The 19,475-nt window shown below is 54.8% G+C and overlaps 2 protein-coding genes across 2 annotated transcripts; both read right to left on the reverse strand.

Annotated features, from left to right (window-relative positions):
* Positions 1 to 1,993: 1,993 nt before the first annotated feature.
* ENH_00001130 (hypothetical protein, conserved) lies at positions 1,994 to 6,842 on the reverse strand (the record flags this gene model as incomplete). Its single annotated transcript, XM_013578140.1, has 3 exons — positions 1,994 to 2,422; positions 2,875 to 2,995; positions 3,277 to 6,842. 3 exons carry the CDS (start codon positions 6,840 to 6,842, stop codon positions 1,994 to 1,996), a joined length of 4,116 nt encoding a protein of 1,371 aa, XP_013433594.1.
* A 2,810-nt stretch (positions 6,843 to 9,652) lies between these two features.
* ENH_00001140 (phosphatidylinositol 3-kinase, putative) lies at positions 9,653 to 18,251 on the reverse strand (the record flags this gene model as incomplete). Its single annotated transcript, XM_013578141.1, has 9 exons — positions 9,653 to 10,731; positions 10,970 to 11,252; positions 11,623 to 12,489; positions 12,690 to 12,788; positions 12,963 to 13,229; positions 13,811 to 13,934; positions 14,216 to 14,692; positions 14,921 to 15,044; positions 15,185 to 18,251. 9 exons carry the CDS (start codon positions 18,249 to 18,251, stop codon positions 9,653 to 9,655), a joined length of 6,387 nt encoding a protein of 2,128 aa, XP_013433595.1.
* Between the last annotated feature and the right edge of the window lie 1,224 nt (positions 18,252 to 19,475).

Genomic DNA, 19,475 nt, shown 5'->3' on the forward strand with positions numbered 1-19,475 from the left:
GACATTTTTCTAAATCAAAATTCCGTTTAATTGACGGGGCAACCGCCTGAGGATAGGTGTGCAGCATCGATCATACTCGATAGCAGCATTGCCAGCACCAGAAATGCGCTAGCAGCCCCAGAAAAACACCAGCAGAAACTGAAGCATCTTCTGAAAAAATACGAGATTCCATTTCACATACATCAGAACCATCTTGACTAAAACACGAGTGCACTGTCGGCGGCATCCCAAGCTTTGCTGAAGGTGTGCTGAATCGAATCTGGCTTAGTCACACCAATTTCATTCACGTAGCAGTTGCTTTGCCATTGCATTTGAACCGCTGTTTGTCTTCTTTCCTCTGCCTTCTGTCCGCCCCCTTGGGTTTTTTCGTTGTGGCAACTGCAAAAGCGCTGCTCAGCTCTTGTTTGGCAAGCGGGCTGTACCATCGACAGACACAAAAGCATACACCAAGGTACACTTTTTATGGAAGACAAAGATAGCAGCCGTGTGGGCAGTGAACCAACTCCTCGTATTGGTGTTCCATACTGAGCTGCTCCCACGGTTTCCGCCGATGATTTACAAGTGACGCCAAAGAGTTCAGGCTTAATCCTGCCCCCGCTTCATTTTTCCCCGTCATAAAATTGCCTTCTTGCCTTAAAACTGAAGGCTTCACCTTAGTGCTACTACGAGGAGAGCCGCGGCTGCCGTATCTCCCCTCATGAGTACTCCACCTAGCTGAGGCTACGAGCCGCTAGGTGTAATTTTTAGCTGTAGCTAGTAGCCAGTGGCGAACAGCAAACTGTATCATCTGTTCGTTCAGTTTGAGGGGAGTTTCCGCCGACAGTCAAGCAATCGATAAAGTGAACATGATGGTGATAGGAGGGAAATACAGACAAAAACGTCTGCAGACAAAGGAGAGGCCGCTGTTAGGATTTTAGCGTTGTTCCAAGTTCCTTATTTCCTCACTTCTCCACTTAGGCCTATGACAATCCCTGTCTTTTTATTCCGGAGGACTGATGACTTTTGAGCACGCATGCCTGTCCACTTCTGTGTGCCCTTCCCCAACCTCAACGCCTTCGCGCCTTCGCTGCGGCCTTCCCGTGCCCGTTATCTTGTTGTTTGTGTTGTCTCCCGTTTCGTCGATGTGCTTTCCTCCCGCAATTCTTGTCTTTTATGATCTCCTTACTCTGCGAAAAACTAGCAAGGAAACAAATGAAAGGAACAAAACTGCTGAAAAAGCCCAGAGGCAGCTTGTGCCAGGGCTCCAAAATTCAGCACAGCGGCTTGCGCGTCCCCGGATTCATTTATCTGTGTTCAATATACGTGCATGGACCCCTCATTTGATTCCCTGCTCGGCCGATTGTCTGTACACGCCGTTGCGTAGTTGTGTAGGCCCGCCACTCTGCGGAGCTGCTCGTAAACTGTTATCTTATTTGTTCGCCTATGCCGCCATTCCTGGCTACGTCTTTCTGTGTGCGTTCCATGTTTCCGTTAGCATGCCCCTTTGCCTGCGTTTCTGTGCTTTCCTGCTTACCTATGTATGCCGGTTTTGCGTGTCTGTTTTTCGTTTGTCTCTATCGTCGGCTCTACTTTCTTTGACACTTAATTGTTGCATGCCCATGACCCTAGTGACCTGTATCTGTTCGCCGCTATCTATTCGTTTGCTCCTATTCACTCAGTTCTGTTAGTTCACCTTCATTCATATGCATTTTCGTTATGACAACACCCGCTGCTGTTCTCTATACACATGCCTACATGCACCAGCAACCGCCCCCTGTCCTTGTCAAAACACACAAACATACAAAGCAAGAAAACAAGAGATGGCGGTAGCAGCAGCAAGCGTTTTTCTGCTGCTGCTGCAGCCCGCCTACCACAAGCAGCAGCAATAGAGCAAGACGAGAAGCCTCGGCTCTCATGTCTCTTGCTGCGACTGCTGCTTTTTTTGCTGCCTCCGCAGCACAGGCAGGCCTTGAGTGGCAGTTTCTGTCTCTTCTGTTTCTGTCTCTGTCCTTTGTCAGTCCAAAACATCAAACAATTCAAGGTCTTCCTCCAGCTGCTGCTCTGCATGCTGCTGCATTGCAGCTGGAGGGGTTGTTGCTGAGGCTGCAGCCCACGCGGCTCGACCTGCTGAGAAATCCGCTGCTGCCGCCGCTGTAGCGGGGGATAGGATTTGGTACTGTGGCCTGCCGATGGTATGCTCCAGGTTGAAGACCGCATTGCTGAAACTCGTTGCTAAATTTGCTTCTGCTGCTGCGTCTGCGTAGCTGAACGGAATGTCTGAAAAGACAGGGCTAGCCTCTGGGGAGGCCCCTTTCTGCTTCATGCTTGGAGTAAAATAGCGAGGCAAGAATGCGTACTGCTCAGCAGCAGCGGTGGGATCTATGTGATCACGGGCGCTGCTGCGGGACATCAGCAGATATGTACCGTCACCACCTTCTTCAACCTGAACAGGCAGGTAGGCAAACATTGGATATATATGGGGAGATGCGGAGGAAATCATTAGGAGTACGTGCACGCTAAGTAACGGATGGAAGCCACATCATGAACCACATGTCGTGAGGCCGCTAGGCGAACAAAGAGGCACAGAAATACGGGGAACAAAAAGCGGATGAAAAACGCGATTCGTGAGAGAATAAGTTAGGCAGAGCAAAAAGCAAACATACGCAGGAATAAAATGAAAACTAGAGGCAAAAAAGTAAGCTAATGGGCTTGGAAAGAGTCTCAACCGAAACCAGGAGACAGGACAATGAATATAAAGGCAAAACAGAGGAACAAGTGGACAAAATAGCAGTCAGAGCAGAGAGGCAGAAAAATAATCAACGGAAAAGCGGCCGAATCGAATACTAAAAGCGTCCGAGCGAGTCAAATGCAAAACGGGACGTCAGAAGAAATTACTTGTATTGAATGGCCTATGTGTAGGGTCTGAAAACGGGAACCATCAACAAGCAGGCGCTCTCGCCAGTGGGGGTCATTGTCTAACAGGCCCAACGATTCCAACTTCTCCGCACGCCTCAGCCTGAACAAAATTAGAAAAATCAACAAGTATAGAAAAGCTTGGTTAGTCAAGTCATCAACTCAATGCAAATAGACTGAAATTCAAGAAGAGGCGTATCAACGAACACAGCAATGACAGCAGACACATACGCCGATAAACGCCACACACTCTAACCACGCCAGCGCACACTGAAGTCAAACTGCACGCTAGCAAGAATAATTCAAATGAGAGAAAACGTGAGGCAACCAAGCAATCAACTGAATGAGCCGACGAGTCACAAGTCATGAACTCTGAGCCCTCACCTTCTGAAGTTGCTAGGATAGAGCAACGGATCACTCCATAGCTTCACTGGCTGCAACGCTGCACTAAAGTTAAAGCCTGGCGCAAATGCCTCTCGCAGGTTCCCCGGCCGTCGCCCTCTCCTCAGGGCTGCAACCGGGGTGTCCAAAAAGGCCTCTATGGCTGGCCTTAACTTTGACACGCCCCCGGACCCGCGCCCGCTCGTGAGGGTCCCCAACGACCCCCCTCCGCCAATCTCTCCCACGTTAGAGCTTCCCCCGGAAACCGGCGTCCCTGAAGAGACCCCCAAAGCGACAGGGGCAGCCGCTGCGGAGACGGACGGGTCGTCGAGTTCGGGCTCTGGTTCCAGCAAGACGCAAGCAGTTACTGTAGAGCCCGCTACTAGGGTCTCAGATTCTACCTCGCGTTGGTGATGGCGAAAAGGATCCTCTACAGTAGCCTCTGTGCTCATGGCATCGCTGCTGCTGCTGCCATTGTTGCTGTTGACGCGGTCCCCGACGCCCTCGGCCTCGGCAGCTCTAATACTCCCCTTCGAAGGGCCAGAACCTTTGGAATTTTTCTGTGGCGCCTTCGTTGCGCCACCAGCCTGTGCCTCCCCACCCTCTGCATTTGTTGCCCCTGCGCTTGCTAAAGCAGCTGGAGAGACAGCCCCAGCAGCAGACGGCGTAGCTGTTTCCGCCACAGCCGTCCCCGCATTTCCCGCTCCTGAGCAGCCTGCCGCCGGTGCTGGATTAGCAGAAGCAGCAGATGCAGTAGCAGGTGGCATCGTTTCCCCTCTGCATGCATGAAGAGGCACTCCCAGAAGCGCGCATTCTAGCTCCAGCATGGGGTCGAAGAGATTCTCGGCAGACAACCTCATGGTGCCCCAGTGAACCCCCACAGCGACCTCTGCCCTTATGTCTTTGTAGAGGGCAAGGGCCTCTTGGGGGTTAACGTGCTGAAAGCGCAGGTCCTCATTGGGCTCGTACGCCCCGATTGCGATCGCCGCCAAGTGAAAGGGCCCCAGCAGTCGCCCCACCTTCCTGAACTCGTCAAACTCAGGACGCAGGTAACTGGTATCCCCCCCAAAAAAGAAGCTGTGCCGTGGGCCTTTTACCGCAAATCCCCCCCATAAAGAGGTGTTATGATCAGTCTTGGCTGGGCTTCGGCCGCTCCAGTGCACGTTACCCACAAACGTTATCGTAAAGTGGTCAACTGGGGTGTCCCCCTCGACACCGCCCTCGCCAGAGACAGGGAGCAGCAGCTGCTGCTGCTGGTGCTGGGAAGAAGACGAAGCAGTGCGCTGCTGCTGCAGAGGGGCAGGTGAGGGCGATGCTGTAGACACTTGCGTTCCTGGCAAACGCTGAGGCAACGCCGCTCGGCCCCACCGGCTACCGCGGAACAGGGGGCTCCTCTTCCAAAGTGCCCCCCCGATATCTCCTGGACCTCCATGTGAGCCACTCCTATTATCTTGCTTTTCAGAGCTCGTCTGTGGCCTGAAGTAATGGGAGTGTCTGTTGCTGGACTTGCCGGCTTCCACGGGGCCCCTGTTTGCTCCCTTCCCTCGCGCCCTGTTACTTTGCTGCACCTGCTGCTGCTGCTGCTGCGTCTGTGTGTTGTTTCTGCTCCTTGTGATCCCCGAGTGTGCGCTGGTGTTCGAACTTTTGCGCCACACTCCGTCTGTGCACGAGTACTGCCCGTTCCTGGGCATGCAGGAGAGGGTTCGGCTCTCCCCCCAGGTGAACTCATAGACTCTCTTGGGCGAGCAGCCGTGCTTGACCAGAAACCAAGCAACCCCTTCCGGCACGTACCACATGAGGTGCTTGAACCGCGCCTTGTGGGTGCGGCAAAGCTTCTGTATGTCTCCCTCCATTATGTGGTCCTGGTGGTTGTGCGACAACACCACCAGATGCAGGTCCGGGGGCAGTTCCCCGACCCGCGCGGGGGCTCTCCGCAGCCGTTCCCCCAGACTGCCGCAGAGTTTGGTGTTGAAGAAATTAATGAACTTCTTGGCCCACTCGTGCATCGCCCCGACAATATCGTCTCCCAACACCGGGTCGATCAGCACGTTTAGACCGTCTATAGATAACACCCCAGAAGCATGGCCTAGCCAAGTGTAGCGCACACCGGGAGAAGCCCCGACAGCAGCTGATCCGGGGCCCCCGTAGCGGTCTGTATAGACTGGCTGCAGCACCGGCAGGTGGCGCCTCAAGGCCCCCGGAGGCGGCCGCCGGGCCACCCTGTGGTGCTTAATCCACTTGGGCAGCCACTTGAGCTGGTCGGCCATGAGCCGCAGCTGCTCTCTCTCCTGGTCTGTAAACACACTCCAAGGGTACAGGTACTGGCCCCCCACCTTCACTGCGCGAGTGAGCCGGTCAGGGTGGAGCGCTTCAGACAGTTGCTTGTAGGCACGCGAGTAGGCTGAGCTTGTCAACAAACGGCGAGGGGTCGAGCCAGCAAGCAAAACCAAGCCGCTGCTGCTGTTGACGCCGCCGCTGCTGCGGCTACTGCTGCTGCTGCCGCTTGCGATGGACGTGAGAGTGGAGACGGTAGGGCTAGGGATGGTGGTGACGGTGTCGGATGCTGCTTGTATATGCTGCAGCAGCAGCTGCTGCAGACCAAGGCCTCCCTGCTGCAGCAGCAGCTCGCGGGCTTCCTGTGGCAGTCGTATTGTTTTCTGTCGCTTGTTATCTGTCACCAGCCAGCCCTCCCGCAGCAGCAACTCCCTTAGGTCGTCGTCTGCTGCATCTGCGGATTCGGCCGGTGGTGCTGTTGTTGCCGCTGCTCGGGCTACTGCTGCTGCTCGAGCTGCAGATGCTGCTCGAGCTGCGGCATGCGCCTTAACTAGCGACTGCAGCAGACGCATAGAAGGGACCGAACGAGGGTCTGCTGCCCTGCGGCGCCGCTGCTGCTGCTGTAGCTGCAGCAGGAGCAGCAACACTTGTTGCTGCTCCTCCTCGGCCACCTTGTTTTGCACCGACAAACCCTCTGTCTCTAGGTCTGTTGCGTACAACTGCTGCTGTCGGGACTGCTGCGGCAAGAGTAAGTCCTGCTGAAATGCCTGTTGCTGCAGCACCTGCTCCTGGGTCACCGCCCCAGCAACAACACGGGAAGGCATGAAAACCTTTGCAGCAGCAGCAGCAGCCGCAAAAACAGCAGCTGCAGTCCCGCGGGTCCAATCGCGGGTCCACGGGCCCTGCAGGGGCTGGTCGGCAAGCTCACCCCAGGCCAGCAGCAAAAGCAGGAGCCAAACTGCAGCAGCAGCAGCTGCTGCTGCACCGAGAAAAAGCCGAATACCCACCAATTTTGGTGTTTTTGCCTCCGGTAAAGCACCGGCTGCGGCTGCTGTCGCCGGTGGGGTTCGGGCTGCTGCGTCTTCTGCTGCTAGCCCTGCTGCTGGCGCAGCTGGTGCTCGTGCAGCTGGTGCTGTTGGAGCTGCGTCACCTGCTGCTGCCACCGGTAAACTGAATGCCGCTGCACTTTCTGGTGATGCTGCGGCAGTAGCAGCAACAGCACCTGCTGCTGCTGCTACTTGTGGGTCCGCTGTAGTTAGCGGCCTTGAGGGCGGTGCCTCATCCTTATCTTCCATTTGCGTGTCGAACGTATGCACTTGTGCAGCTTGGAGCTTTTGTTGCAGCAGCTGCAGCAGCTGCACCTGCTGCTGCAGCTGCTGCTACAGCTGCAGCTGCTGCCGCAGCTGCTGCAGTGCTGTGTACACTCGGCCGACTACGTTGTGGGCGAATAAAGCAGTGGGTCCTGTTGAGGCCCCAGCCTCTTCAACGTCAGACAGTAGCTGCAGTAGCAGCTGCCGCTGCTACTGCTGCTGCTGCTGCTGCTGACGGCAGCAGGGTCGGTAGCAGCAAGCATGCACAAGGACTGGCGTGTACAGACACCCCAAAGCCGCAGCAGAGGGGGCCCCGCACTGTGACCACATCAACAATACGATGTGGTGGCCTCTGCTTCTTGCCTAACTCTGCTGCTGCGGCTGCTGCTGTCGAGGCTGCTGCTGCTACTGCAGCAACGTCCAATGGGGCTCATCTGCTTGCTGTCTCCTGCCTCGCCGTGGAGAGAAAGAAATGGGGTCTGCAGCTGCTGCTACTTGTGTTGTAATTACTGGGCTTTGCTCTGGTGCAGCTGCTCCCGATGGCTCCTTAGTTTCTGATGCTGTTGTTGCTGCTGCTGCAGCTGCGGAGTCCTGTGCTGCAGCAGCAGCAGCGGGATCGTGGTGTCCTCACCGCTCCTTAGGCTTCAAGGGTCTAGACTTGGTGAGGGTTTAGGATTTACGGTTTAACATCAAGGAATTCGGACGAAGGGGAGTGACCTCATCTTCTCTTAATCGTCCCCGCCTATTGGGGCTTAGGTAGCTGCTGCTGCGGCCGCCACCGCTGTTGCGACTGCTGCTGCGGCTCCTACAGCTACTGCTGCGCCAGCTGTTGGCTGATTCCCTTTGAAAGGCATTGCTTCTGTTAGTACTTCGTTGATGAATTCCATGATTGCAGTGGCTGGGGCAAAGGAACCAGCTGTAGCAGCAGTTGCTGCTGACTGCTGTGCTGCGCCTTCTGCTGCCGGAGGGAGCGACCCCGCGCGCCGACGCTCTCGGCCACAAACCGTAGATCCTTTTACCATAAGCCACAAAGTGTAAGCAGTAGATTTTGATCAGTAAGCTATAAATGCGAACAGCCCTATTTCGACCGGCGGCCCTCCAGCGGGGCTGCTAACGCAGTTGGTGCTGCAGTGCTTCTTGCTCCTGTTTTTGGCTCGTTGCCATCTGGATATCAGCAGTAGCAGCAGACTCAGTGTCTTCAGCAGGTTGAGCAGCAGAAGCAACCTAGGTTTTGAGATTAGAGCTCCCCCAGGAGAGGTGCTCGTTGCTACACCAACAGCAGGGGCAGCAATCGATCATGAGTGAATGGGCGTACGCAGCACACAACTGTGATTAGGCACAGGGTGAGAGTCGCTCTGCGCACGAAATCTGAGGCTTCAAGGGACAGGAGGCTTAAGAGGCGTTTAGTGCCAGAACTTTAATGGCAGCAACGACCTCGGAAGGAGCAATAAACGACAGTGCAACTGGACAAGCAATAGTTGGGAAGTTAGCAGCTGTGAGCAGCATCACAGCAGCAAGGCACTTTACGTGCGGAGGTATATTAAGCTTCTGCCTTTTTGCTGTCACTGCTTAGCAGACAAGGGGAAGCAACTGCAGTAGTGGCGACACTGAAAACAGTCCTTGTTACTGCATCTCACTGCTGTGAAACTTCTATGCTGCGTCGCACGACTGCACTCGAAGAATAACGAAGCAGCTATGGAAAGCAGGCATTTGTTGGTTCCTCTCCAGTGCCAACCAATAAAGATCACAGACGCCAGAGCTCCATCAGAAACTATGTTGGTGAAAGCCATATCCACATACAGGCACTTATCCTCAAACTTCACTTTAAGCCCAAAAAGTGGCGGCGTCATATGGATCCTTGTGTTATCTTACAAGCCACACTGTAACGAAACTATGGTCCAAGAGTCTGCCTCTTCGGCACCAAAGGACGCTCTAGTGATTCCACGCTGCAGTACAGCAGCAATGCCATTGGACCCTCAACGCAACTAGCTAGAAGCCACAAAGAGAGCCAATGGCCAGCTAGCCAACCAGCGCAACGTTGGAGGCTCCGAAAGAACCATCCAGCTGGCGCGAGATCCCCAGTGACGTTTGTAACTGCTCGCTGTGTGAATCCGTGGACGAGTCGTACCCACTTAGCCACGTAGTCACTTAGCTAGCCACATGGCTCACTAATGCGCGTCAGCCAGCTTGCCAGGCATCCACTGGATGAGCGGCTACGTACCAGGCACTGAGCTGGCTTTTCTAACAAGCTTCGGGATTGCGTATCTCTTCAAGTCCCACAAAACCCAGAGGCGACAATAGCCAGTTGCCGCGTGGAACTCGTGCCAGCCCTCTGCAGCTAGGTATACGAAGCACGCAGCGCCGCCACGTGAGTACGTTGACCAGCTAGGCGGCAACATTTGACAGAACCATAGCAGGATAGTTAGCTAGCTATCTCGCTGGCCAGCTACTAATACTCACTGCGTTCATTACGTTAACACTGTAACGTTCATCGAATTTGAGCAGCCGACTGGGGCTAGTCGGCCCTATGGATGACCATGTGGCCAACTACAGTCCAAACTACGACTCCCATAAATCAAACAGTGCCTCCACAAACTTCGCTTCCGGCTGCTGCAGAAGCTACAGTAGCTGCAGCCGCAGCGCACAAATGGCCGCAAAAAAGAGCAGCAGCTGCACAATAGCGGCAGAGAGCTGGCCTCAGTAAAACAACTAGCTGCAGCACCGAATCGCCGCCATCGCAATTACCCCAGCAAGCGCAGCAACAGCGAAAGCACACACAGCACGAAAAGTACAATTTACTTCCAGTAGATGGCCCACTCGTGCAGTCTGTCGACCACTGCAGGAAACAGCGCTCCAGCGCTGCTGAGGATGACCCCAACAAGTGCTTGCTCCGCCTCTTCATCGGTTAAGTCTAGGTGAAAACGAGCCTTGACGCGTTCTATGGCCAAACACACCAACCGGCCACTGCTGCTGCTGCCAGGAACGCTGCTGCCGGGAAGGCTGCTCGCGGTAACGTTGCCGCCCGGAAGAATGCTGCTGGGAAGGCTGCTGCCCGGAAGGTTGGAACCGGCAAGGTTGGTACGGGGAAGGCTCGCGCTGGGCGCGTTCATGTTGCTGCCCAACGCCCCTCGACTAGGGGAATCTGGAGCCGTTGCTGCAGCTCCAGGCCTACTCAGAGGCACAGCAGCAGTATCTGCGGCCAATGTTCCCGACGGGGTCCCCGCAGGAGTTGCCGCATGCGTTCTTGCTGGCGCCTCTGCTGGTGTTCCTGTTGCTGTTCCAGTTGTTGTTCCTAAGTCAATTCCTGCTGCAGGTCCTGCTGTGGTTTCGGCTGCCACAGCCATCTCTGGAGCAGTTGCTGCAACAGCCAAAGGCTCACTTTCGGGCATTGGAGTGCGCTGCACTTCTGTTGGCGAGTTTTGTGCCGACTGGCTCTGCCTATACTGATGCTGCTGCTGTTGCTGCTGCTGAACCAGCGTTGCCGCAGCTGCCACAGCGAGTTCGCCTGCTGTGTCCGTGGTCTTTGCAACGCCAGCAGCAGCAGCAGTCCCAGTTGCGGGAGTAGAAGCTTCGGTTGGAGGCGGCGGCGACGCTCCGTTTAGGTTAACCTGCTGCTGCTGCAGCAGAAGCTGATTCTGGATCTGCAGTTCCTGTTGTTTGTCCGGTAGTCTAACTAGATTTTTGGCGATGTCTTTCAGGCTGGAGGTGGCCATACATTCCAGCAGCAGACAGATTGGATAGGCATGCATGCGAAGATACTTAAAACAAAGGCAACACAAGTGCAGGAAGTAAGCGAACTCGGCTGAGTCCACTGAACCCAACACCTCCACCATCTCACGGCATATCTTCATCGGAGGGGCGAACGGCTTTGGGTCTGCACGCAACAGCAGCAGCAGCTGTACCACAACAACAGCATCCACGTACGCTACAGCACACACCCGATGGTGCCGCAGCAGTGTCCGTGGCAACACAATACGCAGAAACAGAAGCACCAAAGCCTCAAAAAAGTGTACGCCAAGCACTACTCTGCACAACATTGATGTCACCAACTGCAGCAGCAAGCCCAGCAATCACGCCAACCACACCAGCAGCGGCTAGAACCTGCCTCCCACCTTCTCCAAGAATGAATCCAAAGTCAATGTGTAGCATCTTCCCATCTTTTCTAAGCAGCAGATTGTCGAGGTGCCTGTCTCCGACCCCAAGAAGATAAGTCGCCACGCAATAACCAGCACAAGACGCCAGGAAATTACGCTTCAGCTCTTCCGCGCTGCTGCTGCTGCTGTGGACCGACTCGAGGTAAGACAGCAGGGACTTGTTGTCGCGTTTCACTTGCGCAAAGGAGACACAGCCTTCCAAGAATTCTATCAAGCCGTCAGACGACGAAAATGCCACCACCTGCACAGCTCAAAGTCCCATGGCTTCAAACCCGGTCCCTAGCCTGCCAACCTTAGCTCAACCCCAGTGTGCTACGAATCAACCCCAGTGTGCTACGAATCCTAACAGATTCGCTCTCCGAAAAGCAAACATTGCACAGCCGCACTGAGGCGTTCAAGGGATGCTGTTAGGTTCTAGACTTTAGCCCTTTAGATTCAAATCAGCCTCTGAAGGCTGAAGCAGACGGTGCCACTACCTCGCTGCGCTGACGCTGCCGCTCCAAGCCAGGTGCCTCATGGTAGCTTCTGTTGATTATCTGGGCATCCCTGGATGCGTTTAGCTTCTTGTGATGGCAACTTGGTCTGTATTAGCTAGTTGTTGACGGTCGGACCTCACTGCCGAGTTGTGTTGTATAGCTGCACAGGCTTTCTGCAGTGTACAACTTCCTTGCCTTGTAGGGTGTGAGTTTGAGATCCAGTCCATATTTAAGAAGAATTTTGTTCATGTACGAAATCAACTGCAGCACTAGCACGTCTTGGCGCAGGTCATCATCAGCTTTGTACAGAAAGCGCTGCAGGCGTAGTACACCTTGCTGCTGCTCCTGCCGCTGGTTTGAACTGTGCTGGTGGTGGTGTTGCTGTTGGTAAGTAAGGGCTTTGATAACTAAAGGGTACTGGCTGCTTTTCATTACATAGCAGTCTTCGGCCACAATGTGCAGAAGCACAGATGAGCAGTCGAACGGCAAAGGAATCCCAAACTCTGCTGCTGCTTCTGCAGCAGCTGCTGCCGTTGCTGCTGCTTCTGCTGCTGTGCCGGGCCCTCGAAGACACGCCTGGAGTAAAGCATTAATGCGATTGTTTTCGTCCGACGCGGTAGTCACTTGGTCGGAAGAGACCGTTCCAGCCGTCAGTCCTGGCGCTCCTGGTGCTACTGCAGGTACTGCTGGTGTTGTTCGTGCTGATGCCGTTGCTTGGCGTGCTGACAATGTTTCTGGTTCTGTTGCTGGTCCCGCTGCTGCTCCACTTTTTGCTGGTGCAGCACCTACTGCGTCTGCTGTTTCTGCTGCGTCTGTTGCTGCAGGACCTGTAGCGGCAGCTTTTCCTTGGCTAGATCCCTCCGTCACTGGCTGCGTATCTCGCTCGGTCGGAGCTCCTGTCTTCGCCTGCTGCTCCTTCTGTTCCTCCTGGTGCTGGTATTGCGGCCCTTCGTGGTGTTCTGCCAACGGGAAGAGCGACGCGAAGCCGTCACGACAAAGTCTCTGAAGTTGTAGCAACAACGGCAGCAGTAGGATGCGTTAGAAGGCAAAAGGAATCAACGAGCCAAATTCTACCAACATAGCGATGCTCAGCAGCGGCACCAGCAAGACCACAACCACGCTCCTTGTGAGCAGCTCCGAGAAATCGAGTAGCAACACAAGGAATATGACTAGCAGCAGGCAGTAACAGCAGGCTGCCGTACCTGCAACAGCAGCCTGAGCCGCTCGGACCTTTTGTCAACTCTTTCTCTCCTAGCCTTGAGTTTATTGTTGAGAGACAGAAGCAAACTGCGCAGGGCGCGCTGCAGAGGAACCTCAACAGTCAGAGGAACAGAAACAGTTAAACATACACGTCTCGGCAGCGCGCCCGCATAAGGACATTCAACGCGCCTTATCAGCTGCTCCGTGCCTCTTGAGTGCATCTGATAATGTTGAAGCTGCTGCTGCTACAACTGTTTCTATAAGCGCCTCTGTACCTGCCTCTCAAGGAGCTGTAGTATCTCCTCCGCCATCTCGGCCTGTTGCTGTATGCGAGGATGTACCTGCTGTTGCTGCTCACTCTGCTGCCGGTCTTGATGTTGCTGCTGTTCACGCTTCTGTTGCTTTTGGTTTGGCTGCCTTAGATCATGCCCCTGCTGCTGGTGTTTGTGATGCGACGGAGTTGTGCTGCAGCCTCGCCGCCTTCGCCTGCGGAGAGAGTCTAAAAAGCGTTGCTCCGCCCTCACGTACAAATGGCCATCCGCCTGAAATCCCAGACGAAGAAAAACTAGCGCTAAGCTGTTAGAGTGCACTGGCTGTACGGTATGCTTCCGCAATCGTGCGAACATTAACTTACAACCAATTCCCCTTCCCAAGCACCTGCCCCTACGCATCGCATCCTACAGTCTAGACTCAAAATTTTTAAAGACCTGGAGCCCAAGCTTTAAGTGATAGTTCCTAACGATCACAGAAACCATGGGAAAGAGAAACACTAAAAGGCAGACAGGATACGACAAAGACAAGGACTATAACACAACGGATCACTTTCCTGCAGTCTAGCTGCTCGTTTCTTTGTCTGTTCGTGTCTCTTAGTGTCTGCGTTCATCTTTACATTCAGGTCTGGCTTTGGTTGTTAACCTCTGCATACTGGCCATAGTGCCCCCATATGACTGCACCCGAAGTTTAACTCGTCATCAGCTTCTGCTTTGTTTCGTAAGTTTCCTCATCGCACCAGATTTACAGCTTGCTTTCTGCTTAATTAGTCACTAGTTTCATAGCACTTTGCACCTGTCTTCATCTGCTTCGACATCCGCTATTATCAGCCTATTTTCGTTCACTATCTCACCGAGTGTTCCTTGCCTGACTGTAGCAGCCAGTAGAAACACAGGGCCAATGAGGGGCTCTTCAGACTGCGACGGATGAGAGACCCCACAAGCCGACAGCCACTCCCGCTCACGTGCTGATCTGTCCTGAATACAAGGGTAGCCGCAGTAGCACAGGCAGCAGCAACAGCAACAGTGGGAGCACCAAGGGCTAGTAAAACGTTGACGGGAGATGCACTCGGAAGAAAACGCCGAGAATTTGGGTCAAATGAAAACGCAAAAACGAAAACGTGGCACAAAAAATGTATGAGACGGAAGGACAAAACAGACAAATACAGACGCAGCTCAAATGCAGCCAATCAGAAAGGTATGGAAAGCGAGTTGCTCGCAGCTAGTCACTGCAAATCACAATGCCTGTGATGGCGCACCTTATGAGCTGTACAAGCTGCTGCATGAAAAAGAGCAGGTCCTCCTCAGGGGCCACATCTAGCCCCTGTACTGCTAGCTCCTTCACCTTCGCATGTACTGCAGCAGCAATACTGTTGCTGTTGCTGCTGTTGATGTTTGTGGTGCTGTTACTGCTCTCAAAAGCATCACCGGCATTACTCTCTGTACCCAAGATATTGCTTCCTCCTGATGCTGCTGCTGCTGCTGCTGCTTTTGCCTCTGCAAGAGCTGCTGCGGCTTGTGCTTCTGCAGCGGCCGCTGCTGCTGCCGGTTCCACCTCCTGCGAGAAAAGCAGCAAACCCAAGATCTCCTCAACAGAGAGTCTTGACGGGTCCACAAGCTGCAGCAGCTCGAGAGCCTCCTGCTGCTGCTGCTGCTGCTGAGGGTTGCTGCTGGCGCTCCAGTCTACTGTCTGCAGCAGCCTTGGCAGCGCGAACGGGACCCGCAGCAAGTGGTGCCTGCAACAGCAGCAGTGTAGGCAACGAGAGGTACGGTGCATGAAAAAGCAAGAGACAGGGAAAAAGCAGCATTGTCAGGAACTCTGCAGCTGCAGCAGATCCACGTGGACGCAGGTCTCTTTCATGCCGCAAAGCCAGGTGCTATTGCCACCAGCCGCCGCGGTAGCAGTGATTTCAGAAGCAGAACCAACACAAAGAACGGCAGCGGCAGCAGCAGCAGAAAGACACCTGTAAGACCAGAGGAGACTTCTTTCTTCTCCCCATCCCATCTCTGAAAAGCCGACGCCCACGCGCCCGCGTTGAAATACCCGAGCGACTGCAGCAGGTGGTAGCTGGCTAGCTGCAGCTGCAACTGAAGGCATATAACAAAAGCACAAAATCCCAAAGCCAATACAACGAGCAGCTGACCCCCTGATGCATGCTTGGCACAGCACGAAAGCATAATCCACTGAGCCGGCGACAGGGACAACGGCAGCAGCAACAGCATCGTACAGGAAGTGCTTTGAACAGGTGGCTGTACAACACGTGCAGCTGCTGGGTGAGTCACGCCGCACGAGGCATCATGGATTAGCAGTCTTCTCTGAAGCCTTTCGGCCACTGAAGGATTGCGGAGCAGTAGCTTCCAGTTGCGCTGCTGCTGCAGCTGCTGAAGCTGCAGCTGCCGCAACTGCACTTGTTGCTCTTGCTCAGCGCATTCTTCATCCGAATCCCCAACTGGAGCTCGTTCTGTGGCAGCACCTGGTGCTGCAGTATATGGTGCTTTCCTTGCATCTGAAGTACCAGCGGCAACGCTGCCTTCTTGTGAGCCCTCAAGCGCTGTAATTTGTGCAGCTGTGTTTGCTGCCGCATGCGCTACTTCTGTTGTTTGTGCTGCTGCCGCTTGCCTCTGCAACCCTTCTTCCCCGGAGGCCCTAGCAGTACCGGCTTCCTGTTCAACTGAGGCTGCTGTTGCTCCTGGTGGGACTGCCGTTGCCACTGTCGCCGCTCTAGGGGCCAGCGGTGCTATGCCCCAAGTTCTGCTGAGCCAGTTCCGAGGGGCAGGCTTTGCCGCTGTTACAGCTGCTACTGCTGCTGCCACTGCCTCAGTTGGTGCTCCTGCCTGCGAGTCGGCTGCCCCCGTCTCTACTGCTGCTGCTGCTGCTGCAGTATCCATTGCCGTTGTTGTTGATGTTGGAGGCTTTGGGCGTACCGAATCCTGCACATCTGCTTGTCTGGGTTGCAGCCGCGGGAGCTGTGACTGTTCTGCCATGTGCTGCTGCCGCTTTTGCAGCTGCGCTTCCTGCTGCCGGTGCTGCTGCTGCAGAAGCAGCAGCTTCGCTGCCTCAGCAGGAGCAACGGGTGGGGCTGCGTGCGCTTTGCTTAGTCGGGGAGGGTTGGGGAATGGCACAGACATCTTGCTGTTGATGCCGAGAGGCTGCTGCATCAGCAGCGACTGTTGCCTCTGTTGCTGCAGCCCTGCAGCCCCTGCTGCTGGTGAAAAGATAGATACTGGTGCAGCTGCACGAGTCACACGCAGCTCTCCGTGCAGCAGCGGCAAGCCATAGGAAGGTAGCTCTACGTACAGGTACCCCCCAAACGGCACGCCTGTTGCTGTTGTTCCTGCTGCACAGTCTGCTTCTGGGGGTGCTTCTGCCGAGGCGACGCGCCTCCAAACCTCCTCGTAGTCTGCCTGCGCCAGCTGCTGGAGTAGCAGCAGGTGCTGCTGCAACTGCTGCTGCAGCTGTCGCTGCGCTGCCGCGTCCACTGTCTCCGCCGTTGGAGGTATAGTACCACTCTGCAGCAAGTCAAGCAGGCGGCAACAACGAACTGCTGCTGCCTCCACCTCAACTCTTTCAAGCAGCAGCTGCTGCTCCTCCTGTTGCTGCTTTTCCTGTTGTTGCGGCTGCAGCCATGGGTGTTCGTGTGGCTTGTACTGCTCCTGCACTGGCTGATGCTGGAGAGTAGGGGCGCATAGGAGAGACAGCACAGCCTCTGCTGAGACCCTAAATGGCTCGCCCAGAGCGGCGGGAGCACTTTCTGCTTCTGTTGCTGCTGCTCTGCCTTCTGTATTGCGCTGCAGTCGCTGCAGCGAGAGGGGCAGCGTGGCGTCCCTAAGAGCTGCGAGTTCTTGCTGCTGTAAAACATTTGGTTGCCGCCGCTCCAAGTCTGTGCTGCTGTTGCCAGCCGCACTTTTGCTGCTGCTGGGCAAGAGTGGCAAGTACTGCTGAAGCAAATGAATCGGCAGTAGGCGTCTTCCCTGCCTCACGCATGCAGCAGCATCATGCAGCGGAAGCAGTGACACCCCAAACAATCGCCAGCCATCTCCCACTGCTGCTGCCTCTGCCCGTGCTGCAGCTGCTGCCCTGGCACCAGCTCCGGCAACAGCAGCAGCGAGGTCATCATGTATGTACACCCCGAAAAGCAGCAGGGCGTTCAAAGGAAGCGCAGAAATCTTAGCTGGCAGCCGCACCAGCTGCTGTAACGACACGTAGTTTATACCGCAACGAGAGCAGCAGCAGCAGCCGCTGCTGCTCCAGATGTTTCTGGTGGTCTCCTGGCCATTTTCAGTGGCTGTTTCTTGAGAAGCTTGCATAGGCGCCTCTGCTGCTTCTGCTTCTCCCTCTGCTGCTGCCGCCGGTGCCGCTTTGTCTTCTGGTATTTCTGCTGCTGCTTCTGTATCTGTTTGCGTTCCTTGTGCTGCTGCTGCTGCTTCGTTCCCTACTGCTGCTTGCGGTCCTGCCGCTGGCATTGCAGCTGCTGTGCACGCCATTGTACATGCAGAAGCAGCCGCAGTCCCCTCTGTATCCGCTGCTGCTACTACTGTTCTTCCCCCACCCGCACTTATCTCTCCCTCATTCCATGCAGACGCGGCATCAGTACTCTGGGCCGCGGTGGTAGAGGCAGCAGATGCAGTGGCAGTCCCACAGGGAGAGAATCCTATCAGACTGTGAAGACAAGGGCGAGGCCACAAGCCCATCTCAGCTTCAGAAGCTATTTGCTGTGCTTTTGTTTCAGCCGAGCTCTGAATATCCGCGGCAGTGCTACTATCGTGCTGCTTCTGCTGCTGCATGGGAGGCAACAACAAGCATGGGGGTGCTGCTCTGTGGCCGTCGATAAAGAGAGCGGCAGAAACAAAGAAAGAAGCATCCCGTGAATTTTCTGTTGGTTCCTGACAGGAGCAGCATGTGTTGTACTGGTGGTGCTGCTGCTTCTGCTGGAGAGAAGGCACAGCGACAAGGCCCCCAACATTGACAGCCACGAAAGAGTCTGCCTCTCCCTTTAACAGCAAGGGAACGCGGCATGTGCTCGTGCTGCTTAGCAACCTGCTGCTACTGTTTAAAATCTTCCCGGTGCCACCGTTGTTGCTGCTGCTGCTGTGAGGCAGTTGCATCTCATCTCCGGGTGCGGCTTTTTTGTCTGCGGGAGTCGGAGTGGCCGTAGCGAGGAACGCGGCCTGGCATGGTTCATTGGACGCTGCTCCTGGAACAGCAGAAACTCCAGCTTGGCTAAAATCACTGCTTTTCGCTGCTTGAGCAGCAGCAAGAACACCAGCAGGCACAGTGCTCGGTCGTGTCGCCATGCTGGAGCTTGTCCCCGCTCCCGACTGTCTGTGGAAGTGTAGGGCCCTCGGGGGGCCCTTGGGCGGTCACCAACTTTATGTCTAGCTCTTGTCTTAGTAGAAAGAATAGGACACACACTGCCTTTCGCTGATACTGGAGCAGCAGCAGCTTTTGCTACTGCTGCAGCTGTGCCAGTGCAGCTGCTGCTGCAGCTGCTGTGAAACTGGAAAACCGATGGTACGGAGAAGGGCACTGCTTCAACGATACAGATGAAAAAAAGAATCTTCAGAAGACAACGCAAAGGGAAGCTTAACTGTGCTGCTGCTGCACGTGCTGCTGGCGGGGCCCTTGCCGTTCCCTTTGCAACGCCCTGCTGGTTGGGTTTACAGCAAAAGTGATTGGATTGTTAGCTGTGAAACTTCTTCAAAGATGCATTAAAATGGCGTAAAAAACAAAATTAAGAAGCCGGACAGGGCAACTGTCTCGTACTGCGATGCTGTGGCACGGCAGCTCTTGCAGAGCCCGCTGCTGTCCAGCGGTCTGCGGCTGCTCAGCTCCTTGCCGTACAGCACCTCTGTTGCTGTGGCTTCGATACTGCTTAATAGTGTAGCTCTGCTGTATACCTTTGTGAGCTGTATCCCCTGCGGACTACCTTGTAGGGTTGAAGGCTTTCAGGCTGATGAATTAGGCTTCGCGGTCCAGGGTTCAGTGCTCTGAAGCTTCTGGATTAAAGCGTTGCACCAATGCACCAACTGTGTGAACCTGATGTATACGTGTACACTGCTAAGGGGCAGCCTGTGAGTAGCTGGGGCATGTTGCTGCTTAGCAGCTGCAAGCGACGACCAGAAGCACGGCGAAGACACATTGACGAAATTATTGAGCAGTATTCTGGCAGCAGCAGAAGTGGGCTTCAGTGGCTAACAACAGTGGTTGATAAATGACTGCTTCTAGTGCCTGTGTGGTACATGCCGTAACCGTAGTGATACATCCCCGTTCGGCAGAAATTTGTGCAAATTGCACAGGATTCTTGTTTTGTTCCCTCACCTCGTAGTCCATTTTTACCCGGTGGCGTCGCGATATTCACACAGGTTTCCGTGGAAATATTCCAGCTTAGTAGTCACATCAGCAGGTAAACTGCTATGAGCAGGAAGACCCCAGTGACGCTTACAGTTGCTTGGTATCCGCCACCAAAGCCAGTTGCAGGCGAGCGAGCAAGACAAGCGCCTAAGGGAAAGCCATGAATC

The sequence above is a fragment of the Eimeria necatrix genome, genomic scaffold (genome assembly GCF_000499385.1).
Source record: "Eimeria necatrix Houghton genomic scaffold, Enh_scaff102, whole genome shotgun sequence".
Taxonomy (NCBI): domain Eukaryota; phylum Apicomplexa; class Conoidasida; order Eucoccidiorida; family Eimeriidae; genus Eimeria; species Eimeria necatrix.